Here is a 21,085-nt window from a genome sequence, read left to right on the forward strand (position 1 = left end):
TGACTGTACTTGATATTTTCATCTGCAAATTGTTTAAACCTTTAATTTTCCCCTAAAAGCATAATGAAACAAGCAGAACCATTGAGCCAATTAAAAAATTTATTTACAAAACTTATTTTGCTTTTAAAAAACAATTATTCAATTCATGAAGATTAACCAAAACACAGACCCCATCAAAGTTTATTATGATTATCGTTCATAGAATCAACAGCTTTAAAAAAAAACTGCTAATGAACACTTTAACATAAAACCACAATGTAAAAATAGGAACTTTAATTCTAGTGACTAGAATAAAAGCAGACAAATACTCTTCTTCAAAGGGAAAAAATACTTGAAAAAAAAATGGCATAACGTGTAAAGCAGGAAATTTAAATATCAGTTTAGTTCCTCATTGCCAACATGGCATTTATATCCCAGATAAGATTTCGTAATTGATCCATAATTTGCTTCAGCTGTTGATTCTTCTGTTTGAGTTTCTGTAGAAACAAAAGAATTTATCAAAAATGTTTCAGGAAATATAGACCATGAAGTTAGAAGATTAAAATGTCATAAGTTAGGACTCTAATGGTCCAGACAGAAATTAAGCTAAATATTTCCTTAAGGCAGAAGGGCTCAATCTTTTTCTGGCCACAGATATTCACTGAAAGGCATACTGACTTCTAATTCAGCCCCCAGACGCCCGTGGCTCCAGCCCTGCCTGCCTGTACTCCTCCACTTCCCCTATCAAAGAAAATAAGTCCAACTGTCCGTTGTTACAAAACCTAAGTATATAGGTTTTCCAAGAGGCAGCATAACATAATGGCCAAGAGCACAACCTCCCGAGCCAGGCTCTCTGGGTTTATACTCAGCTCCTTCACTAACTAAATATAGGCTGCTGGCCAAATTACTTCACCTCTCTACGCCTCAGTTTCCACATCAGAAAAATGGGGATAATTGAATCTATCTCCTAAGGGTTATTACGAGGAGTAAATGATTTGATTCTGTAAAGTGTTGGAACTGTGCCTGCATATAAGTAAGCATTCTACAATGGTTATTGGTAGGCAAAGAACATGAACTGTCAGTACAGAAAACAAACTATAATAAAAATACATTGCCCGATGCAACTGGCCTTTCAAAAATGTGGCAGATGTCGCTTTTTGCCCCCGGCATGAAGTCCAACCAAATTCTAATTCTGAAAACTGAAGACAAAATGACACAGTCCCCAATGTGATCTTCTTCACAACTAAGATGTGCTGGATGCTCTGAATGCAGACGGCATGTGTCTCTGTATCTCTATATCTGAGTTTCTACTAGGCCACGGTTCATAAACGTTTTAAGCATCCTTTCTTCAAATCCTATGTGGCAAATGTCTGCTTAGGCAAAACAAGATAAAAATAGAGAACTTCTGGTCAAAGTATTTACTAGTTATTATAATAATCATTATTGTTCAATAACCTTTTGGAAACATTACATTTGGAAATAATATATTTAATTAGATAATTTTAAGAGCACTATATTAAAATACCTCCAGGTAAAGTAGTACATGTTCACTATAAAGAGGCCTAAAATTCTTAATTCTGATTTCATTAAAAAGCAAACTAAGATTTAAAAAATTGCTCGTATTACTTCTACCTAAAGTTAGAGAAGTAAGAGGAAATAGGTAGCTAAAACAGAGGACCAAGAAACTCTTATTGGAAAATAGAAAAGCAATTTACAGAGACTAGAATCATCTAAATTAAATTTAATTAAGTCATACTTGAAAAGTGAATTAACACAACAGTTAGATAAAACATATGACCATACAGGACACAGGGCATGACCCTAAAGCTCACTTGAACATAGTTTGGGATAAAGCTACTGTTAGTATTTTAGTTACTCAGTCTCCTTGTTCAGATTTCAGATGACCCATCTTCTAAGTTCTGTTGTCCTAAGTCCGTGGTAGTTATTGAAGCAGTTGTGTATATTATCTAACCAAATGGACCCAATAACTGGGTGAGATGAGAAATGACTGGATGACCAGTCCAAGCCTATACAGTCTTTTGCATCCAGAGACCAAGAAACTGACACTTCTGGCAGAAGTCAAGAATAGCAGGGCCGGCCCCGTGGCTCAGCGGTTAAGTGCGCGCACTCCGCTGCTGGCGGCCCGGGTTCGGATCCCGGGTGCGCACAGACGCACTGCTTCTCCGGCCATGCTGAGGCCGCGTCCCACATACAGCAACTAGAGGGATGTGAAGCTATGACATACAACTATCTACTGGGGCTTTGGGGGGAAAAAATAAATAAATAAAATCTTTAAAAAAAAAAAAAAAAGGAATAGCAGCAAAACAGAGGAATATAAGAGTAAAGGTGCTATATTGTGAGGCTAGAAACCTCAGTCCCAGTTCTAACTTTGCCTTTAACTGGCTATTGGATCTCAGACAAATTTCCTATCCTCAGTGTTGTCTGTGAAATGGGATTATATAATCTATAAGGCCCCTGCCAGTTCTACTTTCTGTATGCTCATGCATAAGATGACAATCAGTTACAAAAACGTGATGAAAACCAGTAAGCTTAGTTTAGTGAACTAATAATAGCTTCAAAACGGTTCACAGCAGCTGCCCTTTACCACTGCTGAAGTGCCATCACTCCCCCAGCTGTGAGAGACTTCAGCTACCACAATTCTCCTCTCAATTCTAACTTTTCAGGAGGGAAGTGGGGAAGAGCTATTGAGTGAGAATAAAAGGAAGAGAAAGAATGCGAGTTGACTTTTTGAAAAAACAAACGTTTGAATTAGGAAGTTCTGACGTATTTTGAATATGATCACTTTCAAAAGTTTCAGAACTTCTCTTTGGAGTGCAATTCTGAGCCTGTAACACATGCTGTTACATAAATATTTACTGAGGGCATATTATGTGCCAGGCTCTGGGCACTGTAAGGGGAGAAACAAGAATAAGGAACAGTCCCTGTCTTGAAGAAATTCAACATCAAGTAGGAGGAAGATAATGCCCAAATGGCTAAACTATAACCTGCTAAGGCAGATGGCAGAGAAAAAATATCAGATGCTGTGGATCCCCAAAAGAGAGAGACAGTGCCTCTGACTGGTAGGGTCAGCAAACAAGGTAAATATTTTTGTTTGGGTCTCGAAAAATTGGTGGTGACCAAAGAGTGGAAGGAGGATAAATTTGGGCTTGGAGTGGGTAATGGGGACCCATCAAAATTCTTGAAGGAGAAGAAATATGATTTAAACTGAAATGAAAAAGGTTAACTGGGCAAGTGTAGGGGATGGGTTCTTCTAAATAACTTCAATAGTGACAAACCTGTGTCCATGGAAAAGAAGAAAAAGGACAACTTTTGGAAACAGTTGAAAACCAATCTGGTGAAATAAGCTCGGTGATCACATTTTCAGTATAAATTAAGGAGTAACTAGAAGTAATAAAATTATATTCTTGGGTGGTTAAAAACAGACTTTAAAATCAATATCAAAACAGAGGTTACAGATGGCTCCCACAATGGCTGCGTCACTGGAATAAATGCATAGCTTACCAATAAGACTACTTTTAAGAATACCCATTTTTAAAGATTTTATTTATTCATTTTTTCCCCCCAAAGCCCCAGTAGATAGTTGTATGTCATAGGTTCACATCCTTCTAGTTGCTGTACGTGGGACTCGGCCTCGCGTTGGACGGAGAAGTGGTGCCTCGGTGCGCGCCCGGGATCCGAACCCGGGCCGCCAGCATCAGAGCGCGCGCACTCAACCGCTAAGCCACGGAGCCGGCCCACCCCATTTTTAAATATAAATTTTGATATACTTGTTTTAAAAAAATTAGCCTCATTAATTCTTAAAGAAATAAAAGAACTAAAAAAATGTAGAAATTTTCAAGGTAATATTCAACTCTAGGCAATAGTAAAATTTTAAGTATGATGTATTATAAGGCACTTAGTTTTTCTCAGATGCCACAGTTTTAAATTAAGAAAAATTAGCCTACAAGTAAAACACCTACAGCCAAAACAAATCACGAAACTATCAACAGCAAAGCTGACAGTTATGCTTATTAGTGGTTGAACTGTAAATAAATTTTCATGACACGATACAGGATTTAATATATACAATCTTGCCACTGATTGATTTTAACAGAGGTTGACAGCTGCTATTATCAAAATCCATCAGCTGTACCTAATTTGTTACGTTAACAGGTGAATGTGTAAGTAAAGTAGATACTTAAACAATATGTTTATGCTAAGTCATACCGTGTAATTTAATGTTCATACAAAGGCTGTGACAACTGGTCAAAAATGCTTTAATTTCTAAATGCACGGACTCAATTATATGTCAACGCTGGAAAAACTACCCACATACCTCTTTTGATTTCATTTTACCATCAACAGAATACTTTTAAGCAAAATAGAACTCATTCTGATGTCCTTAAAACATACAGTCTCAAACAAGTGTTCATCCTCTACTTGGATATTGGGCTTATGGATTCCAGGATATATGAAAATGAAAAGTATTTAAATAAGCAAAAATCTGACTATTGCAACTAGGCCATTCTTTCATCTGATAATTTACATCAAATACTAATTACAAATTTCATGCCCCAAAGTTTAACGGTACTATGGTAGGCACTGGTGGTACATACATTGTTAGAAACCAGACAGACCACACAGATTACATACTAAACACACCGTCAATATGTTGTTCTATACAATTTCAAGTACACAATGATTTAGTAATATTTTGAAAATGACTGAATGGGGGTCAACTGAGGGGTATATAAAGCTACTTATTTTATGTAGCTTACGTAGAATAAAAAGAAAGAAAATATGCATTGTAATAAAATTCTAAATATTTTTAATTGAATGCCAAGAGTATAATTTTCTTACTGATTATATAGGTCCACAAAGCAACTTTATTTAATACAAGCAAATGCCAATGTATTAAAAATATGGTCCAATAGTTTTGGTTTTGTAATTAGCTAGGTCAATAGCGAGTAAGATTTTTTTGATTACACACTGTCAAAGTATTACCATATTCTGATTATATGAAAGGTCTTTAAAAAAAATCAAGAATGAGTTATTTCTAAGCTATCAAATTGGAAAAGAAGAAAGAGGACCTTAGAGAAATGAAAAGTGAAATGAAACATATTTATTATATCTTTCTGAATTTACACAGGATTTTTTTCCCCAAAATACCATAAAATCTGCTATGGTAGAGACTAAACTATATTTATGTCACATGTGGTACTCTGAAATCAAAGTTATCATTACAGTGGTCTTTTATTTATATACATACTTCATTGTATTTTATTTAAAAAACCCTTATTACAGACAAAAATAATAGAACAAATCTATTGTGAATTAATACATAGATTATCAACAGAAACATATAACACTTCTTAATAAATGAATGCCTCATATGTCTGGACTACCAAACACCACTTATTTTTCAAGATCTAAATTGAAAGTTCCTAGTCCCCTCCTCATTCCCTACCAATTTCCTACTGTTGGTTCTTTATGCTCATTCATTACTGTCAAATTTGCTGGAAATATTCCTAATTTCTATTTCTCCTTTTTAAAAAAAATTTTAAAAATTTTATTTTATAAAATCTATCCATCTTTTTCCTTTCTCCTTTTTCTGTCTCCTGACATTTGATAAACATTTTCTTTTAATTTGCCAATATTTTGTTTTGCAGGTCTTATTTTCAACTCTGAAATTCATTTTGACATATGGTGTAATGTAAAAGGTAGCTTAATTTTCCCCAAAGTTTCTATTTTTAAAAACTAATTTTCCACACAATCCCTCTTCTGTCATATTAAATTCTCATATACAATAAGAAGACTATTTTTCTGGCTGTTATTTTACTAATCTGTCTATTCTTGTGCCAGTATTTCACACTTAATTATTGTTTTTATAATACGCTTCATATCACATTTTAATTTTTGAAGCAGAGTTCTATTTTATTACTCTTCTAAGAATTCTCTGATATTTTAGTATGCTCTCAAGAAAAAATTCCAATTTGGATTTTATTTGGATTTGTTTTTTGATTGGTATTGCACTAAAATCTTATTATTTTGTGTACTTTCAAGAGAATTCTTATTTGGATTTGGACTGTTACTGCATTAAAACTATGAAATTGGGGGCTGGCCCGGTGGCATAGTGGTTAAGTGCGCGCGCTCCGCTGCGGTGGCCCGGTGTTTGGATCCCAGGCGCGCGCTTACGCACCGCCTGTCAAGCCATGCTGTGGCGGCGTCCCATATAAAGTAGAGGAAGATGGGCACAGATGTTAGCCCAGGGCTAGTCTTCCTCAGCAAAAAGAGGAGGATTGTTAGCTCAGGTCTAATGTTCTTCGCAAAAAAAATAATAATAAAAAAAATTAAAACTAATAAAAAATAAAACTATGAAATAATCAAGACTGGCATTTCTAGAATATTTATTGCCCACATAAGAACCTTCTATGTTCTTTTAATTATTCAAAATTTCTTTTAGGTATCTTAATAAGTTTAGTCACATATATCATTGAGATAATTCCTAACTGCTTAGTATTTGTTGTTTCAGTTGTGAATAGGATCTTATAATCTAATTGGTTTACAGCATTATAAGAAAATGGTATCAATCTTGTATTAAGCCCTTTTATCCAGCTCTTATTGACTCTACCTGTTAATCAACTGAGTTTCTTTGAGCTTACCAAGCTTGAGTTATAATATTATGTACAAGCTTAACAAACTTAACAAGCATATACATAATACTATACCCCCTGTTTCCTAAAGTTTGTTTCTTGTCTTTTTGTACTGGCTATAACTTCTAAAATAATATTAAATATAGTGGTGTAAGGCATTTTATTTCATGCCTGTTTTTAATATGACTAGTTCTGTATTTCACCTGTATGAAAAATGTTGGCTATTTATCTGAAAGAAAAATATTTTCTTTTTTAAATAAAAGACTCTTGTTAATAGTTTTAAGTATTCTTTGAATCAGCAATATTTGAATTCCATCAAATGTCTTTTAGATCTCGAAAACATTTTTTTTTCCAATTCAATCTACTGACATTATGTATTACATATGTAAACTGAATTATCCTCATATACCTCTTTGGCTGTGGTGGATTAATTGTTAGTAGCCTGATGAATTCTATTGACTAGAATTAAGAATTTCAGGAGCAGGGCAGGGGTGAGGGTGTGTATTTGTAAGTAAGAGAGTGAGATTGGTGGTTGTATTTATTGTGCCATGTGTTAGGTTTTGGTAAGCTTGGACCATGTTTCCACCACGGAATGAACTGACAACTTCCCCTACTTCTCTATGTGTCATGAGAACTATCCAAACATTATCTTCCAAACTTCTAAAAGTATTCGGCAAGAAATACATTCAAGTTAGGACACTTTAGGGGGTGAGGGTAGGGTCATGCTTTGATAACTCTGTCAATTTCTTATTCAGGTGTTGAGACATTCACATCTCCTATCTGTAAATTTTTATCATTTGCTGATCCAAATATGCTGTAAGCTAGAAAGCTAGAATTCTGCCTAGAAAAGAAAAAAGTAAACGGCTTGTAACTGAGTGCCTATGAAGTTTTCCTAAGAGCTCTATGGCATGAATTCTGCGATCTCTCTGCTCACTAATCAGATGGCATTTCTGCTTACCTTTTAGTTCTTGGTTGCACTCTAAGTAAGTTAAATTTGCCACAAGAACAATTTCTATAATTCAAATTACGTTTTTGAGTTACATAGACTCCCTTGAAATTTTTATCAATAATTCTGAAATATAAAGTGTACAGACTAATAACTCACTTTATTTACTTCAGCAATTTCTCGCCTCTCTTCACTAGCAAAACGAGGTGGGCCAGCCCGATCATCATTCTTTGAGCCATCTTCTTCCACATACGGAATAAGTTGCTGGGAGTGACAAACGAAAGTTGAAAGTCAAAAATATGATACAAACTTTCCAATTACACTGGTATATATAATGCATCTGATTAACATTACTTTTTATACTTCCCTTTTAATAGTATTAAAATAAATTTTAATTCAGGTGATGGCCTAAAATAACAGCCTTAGAAGTTTATCATTTCAATGCATTCTATACGTTAGCTTTTCAGGTTTCTTTTGCAAAATAGCTCTTATAACATTAATTGTCACATACAATTAAGTAATATCCTCATTCAATCAGCAAATATTTAATTGCCAGACACTAGGTGAGACACTGCTAAAATAAAGACAAATAAGATATGATTCCCGCCCCTAAGAAATTTATAGTCCGTTGAGATAGAACAGGCTTTCCTTCATCTACACTAGAAAGAAAGGAAGTTCATGGAGGTGCGTTATATAAATGCCATTTACTTGCTATCTACAACCTCAGTGACTATGCAAATTTCTAGAGGTCTTAACTTCTTTTAGATGGGAGAAAATGTTTTTTGTAGGAGAAAAAAATTTATATAGCAATGAAACTTCTAGTAGAATTATAATTAAGTACATATGGTTTGTGATGAAGTTTATTTGATGAAGCCCCTCAAACATGGGACAGAGACGTCAGGAATCATGTAGTCTCTGCCATCTTCTATGACCAATGCAGGAACAGGCCAAAGGTAAATAAGTGGTACAACCAGGAGTCATCTGGCCAAACTTCTTCACATTCTTGGGACAAACATAAACTTACTCACATCCACAAACACTCTTTCCTCCTTTCCTCTCTCCTGATGCAGAGCTGTCCTCTCTCCTGAAGACAGTCTCCATTCTTATGCTCTGATTCCTCTGCCCTCCTGTCCTCATTATTTATCTCCCTCCCCTCAGCCTCTCCCTATTGTTTTATTCCTTTATCATCTAAACATGTCTGGTCTCTCCCATTTGGAGGAAAAAAAACCCCAAAATCCTCAACTCCATCCCTCCTTCCATCTATTGCTTTCCTCTCTTGCTTTTTTATCTAAGATTCTTGAAAGATGAACATCCACTTGCTGGCTCTAGTTCCTTATTTCCTGTTTAATCTTCAACCCACTGCGATCTGACTTCTTGTTGCTACCACGTCACTGAAGCTCTGCTCATATATGCCAACAATTTTCCTCCAGCAAAATCTACTGGACAGTTTTCATTCCTTATTTTCCTTGACTTCTCTGAAGCATCTGACAATGTCAACCACATTTCTGATCTTTCTCCCACATTGTTGACCACTTCTTTTCAGGCTGTTTTGCAGTTTACTCTTCCTCTGTTCATCCTTTATATGCTGATCACTCAAAAACAAAGCACTGATCATATGAAATTGTTCCTTTTACGTAGCAAGAGGAACATCCAAACTTTCCCAGCTATCTTTGGTGGCAGAGAAATAAATTGTCAGCAGGAAATAGCCACCTATAAAAACAGCGTATATTTAATTACCTAAAATATATCTATCATCCAATATTAAATTTAAAGAATATATTTTAAAACTAGAGATGGGGCCGGCCCCGTGGCTTGGCGGTTAGGTGCGTGCGCTCCGCTGCCGGCGGCCCGGGTTCGGATCCCGGGTGCGCACCGAGGCACCACTCCTCCAGCCATGCTGAGGCCGTGTCCCACATACAGCAACTAGAAGGATGTGCAGCTATGACAGACAACTATGTACTGGGGCTTTGGGGGAAAAATAAATAAATAAAATCTTTAAAAAAAAAAAAAAAAACAAAACTAGAGAGATACCACTAAGTTAATCTAAATTAATAATGATGAAAACATAACCTTTTATTCATAAAGAACTTACATGAAAACCATTTTAAAAGTATTTTACAATACTATTAGAACTCTTACTAAAAAACAATCATGCTTAATTTAATTAAAAGGAGACACTGACAGCAATGATAAAAATTGCCACAGACAACCCTCTCCTCCCAACAATAAAAATTCACCATAGGCTTGGATGTTAAAGTCTACAAAAAATTATTAACATGAAAAGATAGTACAATTTAATTCTATGCAAATATATCATATTTTCATCTTCTCTAGTCAAAAGTATAATCAATATACAGTTGTATCACTTAACAACGGGGATACATTCTAAGAAATGTGTAGTTAGGCAATTTCATCATTGTGCAAACATCAGAAAGGGCACTTACACAAACTCAGATGGTACAGCCTACTACACACCTAGGCTATATGGAACTAATCTAATGGGACCACCATTGTATATGCGGCCGTCCTGGACCAAAACGTCATTATGTGATGCATGACTGTAATTCAAAATCTGGAAATATTGTGAAAATAAGAGAAAGAAAGGAAAAAATTACAAATGTCTTAAAACTATCTTACATCCATCCTTCCTCTATCACTAAAACTTGCCTCTACTGGAATGGGATCCATTCCTCCGCAGTTTTCATTGCATTTGTCGTAGACCAATCTCAGCTTCCTGAAGAGAATAGAAAGTTGGCGAAGATGATCCTGTAGCTTTGCTAACCGATCTTGATATGTTCCAGTATGGTAAGTGACACCATTTGGCAGCTTATCAGGCAAAACAAAACAATAAAAATGTAATGAAAATCAAGATTTTCTAGAAGCAAAGCTAGCAAACGGAAAGAATTTTTAAGAACTGCTTAAAAGCAAACTGTTCCTCACAATTAAAAGTGCAATTTTAAGAACTTAAGAGTAATACATGTTCATTTATTAGCTCCTTGGGATACTGTTTCAGTGCTGTAAAACAGCCTTAGAAAAAAACTTTTTCATAAGCCTCTCTGACCAGGGAAATACTTTTCCCCTCTAATTTTTGAAGTATGTTATAACTTTAAAAAGAATGCACAATTTTATTACTTACTATTATATAATGGTGGCAAGCTGCTGAACTCAACCAGAAGTTAAAAACAAAGTACAATTTAAAGAAGAAAAGAAAAAAGTGAAGATTATGACTTTTCAGCAGAAGAAAAGGAATAGTATGTTGCTGCTGTTGCAAAAATAATCTCAAAATACCTTAACTATGATAAGATAATTACGATAGTCAAGGCATGCATTAAAACATAAAGCTGTCACCAAAAGTTTGACTTTAAAAAGAAATCAATAGCAGGACATATAGGTACAAATCAATCTGTACTTGAACATCATTAATAAATTGGTACAAGCTGCTGCTATGATCATCACTCTCTATTGGATGCCTATATATTTTTAATTCAGAATTTTTATCAAAAGAAGCCAAAAGTATACACTGAAACGATGATAAACAGAAACTGGCTATTACTTATTCAGAACTTATAACTAAATGCACCTTTTGTGCATTGCTGAAGCTCATGAACAGAATCTTCCTTTCTTTGTATATCTTTACAGTATTTTACTCCCACAACTTTATCTGTGAAATCATCTTAATATTAGAATTAACAACATTTGTACCATATCTTTTAGTATACAAGGTGCTTTCATTATAAACACTCACCCCTACACCTATCTTGGGGATTAAAGTGATTAAAAACCAAGACTCTAACAACTGTCTAATAGCTCTAAGATCAGTCTTTCTAAACCTCAGTTCACTTTTCTTTTTCTAAACAGATGAGGTGGGAATGCAAAAAAAAAGTGCATGATACAATGTTTGGAGAAAAAAGAAAACAGAACACATTATCATTACAAGTAGGTAAAACCATAAACATGAAAAAAAGACAGGAAAGGCCTATACACAGTTGATAAAAGATGTAATCGGGAGATAGGCTTGAATAATTTATTTTATTCCTTTCTCTCATTTCCAAATTTCCTGTAATTTATGGTTTATAAGTTAAGGAGATGGATCTTTTGAAATCATTTGAAATGAATTATTAGGATTTTCAGAAATTCTCAAGCATAAAACACTCTGAGGACGATATCTCAAAGAAATGTGATAAAATACCAAAGGCTGAATTAGTCAAAACAGTTTAAAGGAGAAAGGCATTAAGAGTTTACCCCCCCAATACAACGTAGGATTTCCCATGAACTTTCAATTTATGAACTTTCACAAACACTAACAAACCAGAGAAAAGTTTCAAAGGATCCCTGCTTTCCTGTCTGGGTGATAAGAAGGAGCATAATGATTACATCTTGCATACAGAGCCACTCTGTACCTTTATTATGGCATTTACTGGGTTTAATACTTTGTCCATATTTTCTACTTAGTGAAGACCGGAAATTATTCATATTTACATCCCTGTATTTAGTACAGTGCACACACACAGAAGGTTTGAAAGTACAGTCTGAATTATTTTACTTCAGTGAGTTATTTTATCCATAAATCTATACTTAAAATTCTCTAAGAAATGTGTGTCAAGTAAAAGAACTCTTGATAAATCTTTTCATAAAGGAAAACAAAATCCTTTTGAAATGCAAAGAATCACTCTCCTCAAATTCACCTTCTCAGCAAGTTGGGTATTAGTTTTCACATACAGCATCAGCTTCTCAAAGCAGGAAACAATTAATTCATCAAAAAATTTACTGCACACTTTTCATGGGTCAGGCACTGTTCTAGTAGCTGGGATACAGCAGTGAACATGAGAGAGACAAGGTTTTTATACCTTGTAATAGTGCCTAAGATCTCTTGGTATACACTGTAGTGTAGGTGTTTAGCTGAAAAGCTCATCAATAACCATCTCACTCATGAATACTGATAAAGATCTGTAAATATATGATCATACCCCTACACACTAAAAAGGTATTCAATTAAATTCAACATCTATTCTTAAATATAAAACTCTTAATAAAAATTCCCCAACATGACAAAATACATTTATTTCAGTTAAAAAGTCAGCACCATGATTAATGTGGAAACATTAAAAGCATCCTCACTACAATCAGGAACAGAACAGGATGTCTACTAAGACCACTAATACTACTAGTGAACACTGTTCTGGAGGCACTGGCCAATGCAATTAGAGAGGGAAAAAAGAGTTGAAACATTAAAAAGGAAGTGGTATGATCATCATTATTAACAAATGATATGATCAAGTGCTACCATCAATAAAAATTCAAGAAAGAGATGGATACAAAATTAATATAGAGAAAACAATGGCTTTGCTTTCATATTTAAAAACAAAAAAAAAAGACTATGAGAAAAGAAAAAGACCCCATTTACAATAGCAACAATAAAGACAAAATATCCAGGAATAAAACTTGAAAAATCTCAAGATAAAAACTTAAAATATTTCATAGGGACATAAAAAAGGATATTCCATGTTCTTGATTAGTAAGACTCAACATCATACTGATATAAAGTTTCTCTAGGTTAAATAGTCTAATAAAAATGCTAACAGGTTTTTCTCAGAACTAATCAAGCTGATTCTAAAGTACATGTGGAAACATAAACAAGCAAGAACAGCCAGGGCAATTTTGGAAAATAAGTGTAAACACATTATGGAGCCTCAATAAATATAAGCAAGTTTGGCATTACTACATAAAAGACAGGCAGCCACGTGGAATAGAGCATCGAGAAACAGATTCATTTGTATAAAGTAGCATCTGAAATCAATGGAGAAGGAAAATGAACTATTCAATCAACCTTTTGGAAAAAGTTAGGCTGGTGCCATATCTCACACTTTATACTAGGATAAATTCCATATGGAACAAAATTTTAAATACAAAAATTGAACAAAAAACAAAATTCTTCCTGCTTTTGGAGTGGGGAAGGCCTCCCTAACTAGACATAGAACCTACAAGCCCTAAAAAACTGATAAATTCAACTACATACCTTAAAAAATATATATGTAAGGCAAAACTTTCATTAGTAGAGCCAAAAGGTAAAGAACACTGGGAAAAAAATACTTGCAAGAGAGGGCCGGCCCGGTGGCATAGTGGTTGAGTTTGCGCGCTCTGCTTCGGCAGCCCAGGATTCGGATCCTGGGTGCAAACCTATACACCGCTCATCGAGCCATGCTGTGGGAGGCATCCCATATACAAAAATAGAGGAAGACAGGCACAAATGTTAGCTCAGGGCTGATCTTCCTTAGCAAGAAGAGGAAGATTGGCAATGGATGTTAGCTCAGGGCTGATCTTCCTCACCAAAGAAAAAAAAAAAACAACTTGCAAGTTCTATCACATAGAGCAAGTTTTTCTAATATGAAATCTTATAAACTGAGGCAAGGGTAAAAAAGACCTAAAAAGAAAAAAAAAGATAGAAAATTGGGCAAATAATATGAACAAGCAGTTAACAGAAGAGGAAATATAAATGATTCATAAATATATGAACAGATGCTCAAACTCATTTAAACTAGGAGAAATGTAAAGCAGATTTTCACCTATCAAATGATCAAAGACCCAAACATATAACTCACAGTGTTAGTCAGAGGCCGGTTGTTGGTCCCAGTCAGGACATGGTAGCATTAACCTGGTACAACCCCTATGGAGTGCAATTCATCAAAATTTATCTAATTACAGAAGCACAAAGCCATTCCTAAGTATTTATCCTATAAGTATATTTGTATACTTATGTAGGAGGTTATTCACTGCAGCATAATAGTTAGAAATTAAAAGCAACCCAACGTCCTTCACTAGAGAACTGGTTAGTAAATAAATTATAGTATTTTCTATATGCAGTGGATTACTATACACCTTAAAAAGGAAAGGAAGTATTTTCTGTACAAATATGAATAAATTCCAAAATATACCAAATGAAAAAAGCAAGGTACAAAATGTTGTATATAATATACTATTATCTGTGCAAAAAGGGGGAAAATCAAAGACTATACATACACGTTTGCTTCAACATGCACAGAATATCTGAGAGGATAAAAAGCACTAAAAAATCACTAAAAAGTGATAAAAATCACTCAAAAAAAATCACTGCCTGTGGAGAGGAGTAGATAGCTAGTAGACAGGGATGGGAGGGAGAATGTTCACTGCAATGCCCTTTTTTTATTTCTGAATTCTGGATGTATTATATATTCAAAAAAAATTTTTTTTAAAGATTTGAAGAATAACAGAACCAAAGCAATACTTTCTTACACGGGGAATCTTAACCTGGGATCTAGCAATCCTTGGAGAGACTTCCATTAATCCCCTGAAATTTTATTCAAAAAGTATAAAAGTGCATTTTTTCCAGAAGAGAATCCATACTTTTCATCAGATTCTCAAGAGGCTAAAGGACACCTAATGAATATAGAACCACTTCTCTAAAACAAACGCTTATTCTAATCTCAGCAGTTTGTATTTATAGCACTTCATCCTTCTGGATTAATAATATAGAAGATAATTTAAAACATTTGACTACTTTAAAAAATGTACTAAGGCGCCGGCCCCGTGGTGTAGCGGTTAAGCGCGCGCGCTCCACTGCTGGCGGCCCAGGTTCGGATCCCAGGCGGGCACCGATGCAGCGCTTGTCAAGCCATGCTGTGGCGGCGTCCCATATAAAGTAGAGCAAGATGGGCATGGATGTTAGCCCAGGGCCAATCTTCCTCAGCAAAAAGAGGAGGATTGGCATGGATGTTAGCTCAGAGCTGATCTTCCTCACAAAAAAATAAAATAAAAAAATAAAAAATGTATTAATAAATAACTAGGTTATATGTAGCCCTGTTTGTACCACTTCTTCCACTTTTTTGGAAATGAAGGAGCACATCGGTGCTTCTTTTTCAGTCAGTTATGATATATGCCTCAAAGGGTCTTAGGTGAGTTAAACCACAGAATTCACAAAATAAGAGGCACAAAGAAATAACTATCATAGTCCCTTACAAATTGGTTTTGAATATATGTCCACATGTAATCTAGTTATTGATAATACTTTTTTAAAAGAGTTACTTCTTTCGGTGTAGGTCATGGATATGTACTGTATCTGTTAATAGTACAAATTGTTTGACAGCAAGCTAGCATCATAAAGAGGTCAGCAGGAAGAACTACTAGTCATGTGTGATGCTGGGTCAATTCTTCTCTGTTTAAGCCTCAGTTTCCTTAACTGTAAAACAGGGATAAAAATATTTCTTGGAACTGTTCTTAAAACAGCAAGTACTTGATAAATGTTAGTTATTAGCTCTACTAGTCGTAATTCAGTACTTTGCGTAGAGCATACATTTTATTTGTTAAAAATAAAGGAATATTTGCTAAATTCTGAGTGATTGTTTAATCCATATTTTAATCATTTTAGATATCAATCTATTATTTTTTAAAATAATTGCCAAAGATTTCATATCTTCTCGTTTCCCTTTGTATTGTATTTCACAATACATGGCTTATTAACATGGTCTTAAAAGACTTCCATTCAACTGAAATACTTTTATAATCAGGAGAGAAAAATTTCAACCACTAAAAAAAAAAAAAAAAAAGGCAATGAAACACTCTTTAGTGCACCCTTTGAAATAAGAGTTGTAAGAATCTGAAGACCTGGTTTCAAATTTCCTCCACCACTGATTAACTTTGGACAAGTCACTTCACCTCCCTGAACCACAGAATCCTCACCCATAAAACAAGAATGATATCCACATCACAAAGCAGTTAAGACAGGCAAGCATTAAACATGGGTTAGCAAAATGGTGCTGGGACAATTGGACATCCAAACGCAAAAAAAATGCACTTGGATCTGTACCTATCATATAAAAAAATTAACTCAATATGGATCATAGACCTAAATGTAAAATCTAAAACTATAAAACTTCCAGAAGAAAACCTGGGAGAAAATCTTTGTCACCTGGGGTTAGACAAAGATTTCCTAGGTATGACATGAAAAGAAAAATCTACAAAAGAACAAATTGATGAACTAGAGTCCATCAAAATTTGGCTGTTTTTCAAAAAGCAATGTGAAGAGAATGAAAAGATAAGCCACAGACTGGGAGAAAGTATTTGCAAAGCAAAAAAACACACGATAACAAGTGTTGGCAAGGATGAGGATTAACTAGAACCTCCAAAAGCTGCTGATGGGAATGTAAAATGTGCAGACACTTTGGGAAAGTTTCTTAAAATGTTAAACAGACATTTACCATATGATCCAGCAATTCCACTCCTAGGCATCTATCTACTCAAGAAATATGAAACACATGTTCATACAAATATTCGTAGGCAAGCATTCATAGCAGCATTATTTACAACGGCTCCAAAGTGGAAACAACCCAATGTCCATCAACAGATGAACAGATACACAAATTGTGATACGTTCATACAATGGAATACTATTCAGCAATTAAAAACAATGAACTATTGATACATGCTGAGTGAAAGGAACCAGACCAAAAAAAAAAAAAGGCTACATAGTGTATGATTCCATTTATATGAAACTCTAGAAAATGCAAACTAATTTATGGTGCCAGAAAGCAAATCAGAGGTTGCCTGCTGATGGAAGGAGGCCAGAAGTAAAGATTTCAAAAGGGCATGAGGACACTTTTTGGGGTGATGGATGATGGTTTCACAAGTGTATACGTATGTCAAAACTTATGTACTTTATTTTAAAGTACATTTTATTGTATGCCAATTATACCAAAATAAAGCTATTTAACAAAAATGGTTAGCAGAATCTGAATTCTTCAACACCTTGGACCCTTAGAAAGTATTTTGCTGGAAAAGATGAGATGCAAGTTCAAGTAATCTAAAGAGGGTACTAGAGTGAGACCCACCTTTACTTTGAAAGGTACAAGAGTTTGCCTAGTAATTTGAGAACCAGGTGGAATCTAGAAAATACGGCTTCAATCTTCCAGACATCCGGTCTGGAAAACATCACCTTTACATCGCAGACTCTTGGGAACAGACACATCATTGGGGAACACTTCTGAATGTAAATGGCGGCGACTCTACACCTGAGGTTTGCCCAGGACAGCCCCGTCGACGCCCGGGGGCCCCAGGTAACGACTAAACCAGCGCCGTCTTCCCTCGCGGAAGCATCCCGCTTTCTCCACGCACGCCCAGGAGCGGCGCCCGCCCTCCTTCCCACCTGCATGTTCCTCAAGAGCTGGAAGATCTCCATGGTGCGGTACACGATGTCCTGGACCGTCTCCTGCCCGATCCGGCAGAGCGAGGCCGTATTGACCTCCCGGGCGGCCTGCTGAGCCTGCGGCCCGGCGAAGGGGCCGGGCGCCATACCCGACGCCGCCAACGGAGGGGTGGACATGCCGCGGCTGCGGCCTCTGGCCGGCAGGGCCAGGGAGGAAGCGTCAGTGGGTCAGCCCGGCGTGGGCAGCTGCGAGCCTCAGCGTGGACGGGCTTGTAAGACTCCGGCAGCCCGATTTCAAAACAGCGGCCGTGACTTCCGCCCACCGTGACGTAACGCGTCACCACTACGTCACAGGGACCGCCCACTCGGCGGCCCTCTGGGAACCTGCCTCAACGCAAATCCGGCCGGGAGTGGACCGGACGCCCTGGCGAGGCGGGACGAACGTGTTGAATAGCCAATCACCGGATGCACGCCAGCCAGAGGGGCAGTGCGTGTGGTGGGAGGTGGGCGGGCTTTCCCAGAGGTGTTTCCCAGGGTCTCAGCCCCTCGTTGGAATTCTTGATAGAACGCTTGCTTCGTGTTAGTTTCCTTGCTGAGCATTTTTCCATATCAAGCCTATGATGTTTGTAGTATTACTGTCCTTTTACAGGTAGGAGGCAGGCTCAGAAGTCTAGTTTGACTTGCTTAGTCACATACAGCTTGCAACTGGTAACGTGCAATTTGATTTAAGAAAACGAAAGGCCTGATCTTGCATGCTTCACTAGGACCTGATACCGACTCCCCGATTGCCGTTGGTCCCTGCTCAGATGTCGTTTTATTCGAGAAGCTTTCCCGATCACCCTAAGTAATAAATTGACACCACACACACACACTCCCCTTTCTGATTTTGGCTCTTATTACTGTCTGTGTTCTATATAATTTTCGGTTTATTTGCTTTCTGACTTCCCCTCACCTTATATGTACACCACATACACTAGAATGCAAACTCCGTAAAAACACAGATTATGTCTTACCCACTTCCTGTATTCCCAACGCTTGGTGATTGGCACATGGAAAGTGCTCCACAAGTACACATCAAATGACATAAATGTAAGAAAAATTAAAGCCATTCTCCCATCTACCTCTTACTGACTGTTTTCAAACGGGGGGTTGGGGGGGTCAAGAATGTGAAAAATGGTGATAGGCATAAAATTATCGCATTTTAAAAAGTATCTGGGGGCCAGCCGTGGTGTAGCGGTGTAGCGCGTAAGTGCGCACGTTCTGCTGCTGGTGGCCCAGGTTCCATCCCAGGCGCACACCAACGCACCGTTTGTCAGGCCATGCTGTGGCGACGTCCCACATAAAGTGGAGGAAGATCAGCAGGGATGTTAGCTCAGGGCCAGTCTTCCTGGGCGAAAAGAGGAGGATTGGCATGGATGTTAGCGCAGGGCTGATCTTCCTCACTCACACACAAAGTATCTGAACACTCCATTAGTAAGGACTTTACAGGAAATGGTTACTAAAAATGACATAGGAACTGTTGTAGAGATTTTAAAGATAGTGATTTACAGCTCCTTGGTGGGCAATTACCATTTGACAAATATTTCCTGAGCACCTACCATGTGCTGGGTGCTAGGAATGGAGATAGAGTAGTGCACAGGTCAGGCAAAAGCCCTGCTGTCATGGGGCAGACAGAACATTAATTATCATGATGAGTATCTGGAAGCAAAAGTTCAAGGTCCTAATATCAAGGTGCTAACAGTTTAGGAGATCAGGGACAATCTGAAGGGCATAAATTGGGCCCTGATGGTGAATGGGGGAGGGTGAACATTGGAGCCTTTTCTATGAGGGGTCATGGGACAAGGGAGGCCAGTGCCAAGACCTACAGTGAGGGGGCCTCTAAATGCTTTCTGGGGTCTGAAGTTTAGTGCGAGGGTGAGTCAAGAAATAAGGCTGAAGACAGAGACACACCCTGGAGGACTTTCTATGACATATCAAGCAGTTTGGGCTTTATTCTGAGTGAAATAGCTAGCCATTGAAGAGTTTCAGGAGAGAGGAGTAATTACCAGGAATATTCAATTTAGAAGGCTTATTCTGGCTGCTAAATGGAGAGTGGTGGGTGTGTACTGTACTGATGATGATCATCATCATGTGTGTTAGAGAAACAGCACAGTGGGTAACTTCGAGAAACAGTACAGTGGGTAACTTCAAATAAATATTTAGTGTGTAGAATCTAGAGGACTCGATATTGACTGAATTGGGAGCATGAAGGAGAGGCAGGAATTAAGGATGGCACATATTTCTTTCTTGAACAAATAGGTGATGTTTATGCCACATACCAAGATAGGGTACATTGAAGAAAAAACATGTTTCAGTGAAATTATGACTTGTATTAGTTTCCTATTGCTGCTCTAACAAATTACCATAAACTTAGTGACTTAAAACAAAGCAAGTTTGTTGTTTTACAGTTCTGTAGGTCGGAAGTCCGAAGTGAGTCTCACTGGGCTAATATCAAGGTGTTGGCAGGGCTGGGTTTCTTTCTGGAGGCTATCAGGGGGAATCTGTTTTCTTGTCTTTTCCAGCTTCTAGAGGCTGCTCGCATTCCTTGTCTTGTGGTCCCTTCTACCATCTCCAAAGCTGGCCAGTCAAATCTATTTCATGATGCCGTCTCTCTGGTTCTAAGTCCTCTGCCTCCCTCTTCCCCATTTAAGAATCTTTTTGATTACATTAGACCCACCCAGATAATCCAGGATATCTTTATTTTAAGGTCAGCTGGTTTGCTACTTTAATTCCCCCTTGCCATGTAACATAACATTCTCACAGATTCCAGGGATTAGGACATCGACATCTTGTGTGTGTGTGGGGGTGGGGGGGAGGCAGGGCATTATTCTGTCTACCACATGCCTCTAGCTCAACTGTCCCTGAACTTCAGACTCACGTACCTAACAGCCTATCTGACATCTTGACTTGGATGGCTAATTGGCATCTAAAACTAACATGTCCATTCTTTCTGGTGATTTTAGGATGCTTTGTGAAACGAGTGAGTTTGTGCGCGGGCCCTTTAAGAGCCAGTTTTAGTTTCTTTGTGAACCGGGTTTTCTGGGGGTGCTCCCCATGCTTTAGTAGCAGGCAAAGTCAGATATTATGCCACTCATCTCGATTGTGCTGGGTCCACAAAATGCCCACAGCGGGGGCGCTCCCCGGCTCAGGGCCCCGCGCTTCCAGGGAGGCTGCGTACCTGTGGGCGGCTCCCGGCTGCCTGAATGGCTATAATTAACAAGACAGGAAACATGTGTTGGAGAGGATTTGGAGAGAAGGGAACTCTCATACACTGCTGGTGGGAGTGCAAACTGG

At 37.3% G+C, this 21,085-nt stretch overlaps 1 protein-coding gene across 3 annotated transcripts; it reads right to left on the bottom strand.

Moving 5' to 3' along the window:
* Positions 1-85: 85 nt before the first annotated feature.
* Positions 86-18,060, bottom strand: MED30 (mediator complex subunit 30). Of its 3 annotated transcripts, none has more exons than XM_004431121.3 (4): positions 17,753-18,055; positions 10,246-10,404; positions 7,738-7,842; positions 86-476 (listed from the first exon to the last, which is right to left on the bottom strand). In XM_004431121.3, the coding sequence occupies exons 1-4, from the start codon at positions 17,927-17,929 to the stop codon at positions 381-383; spliced, it is 537 nt and encodes a 178-aa protein (XP_004431178.1). In that variant the 5' UTR covers positions 17,930-18,055; the 3' UTR covers positions 86-380. The 3 variants fall into 3 exon arrangements, with proteins under 3 accessions (XP_004431178.1, XP_087303654.1, XP_087303653.1); XM_087447527.1 differs by lacking the exon at positions 86-476 and adding an exon at positions 491-1,349 and having other exon boundaries at positions 17,753-18,060; XM_087447528.1 differs by lacking the exon at positions 7,738-7,842 and having other exon boundaries at positions 17,753-18,060.
* Positions 18,061-21,085: the final 3,025 nt, after the last annotated feature.

Source organism: Ceratotherium simum, chromosome 23 (genome assembly GCF_057802395.1).
Source record: "Ceratotherium simum simum isolate JZ-2026a chromosome 23, ASM5780239v1, whole genome shotgun sequence".
Taxonomy (NCBI): Eukaryota; Metazoa; Chordata; class Mammalia; order Perissodactyla; family Rhinocerotidae; genus Ceratotherium; species Ceratotherium simum.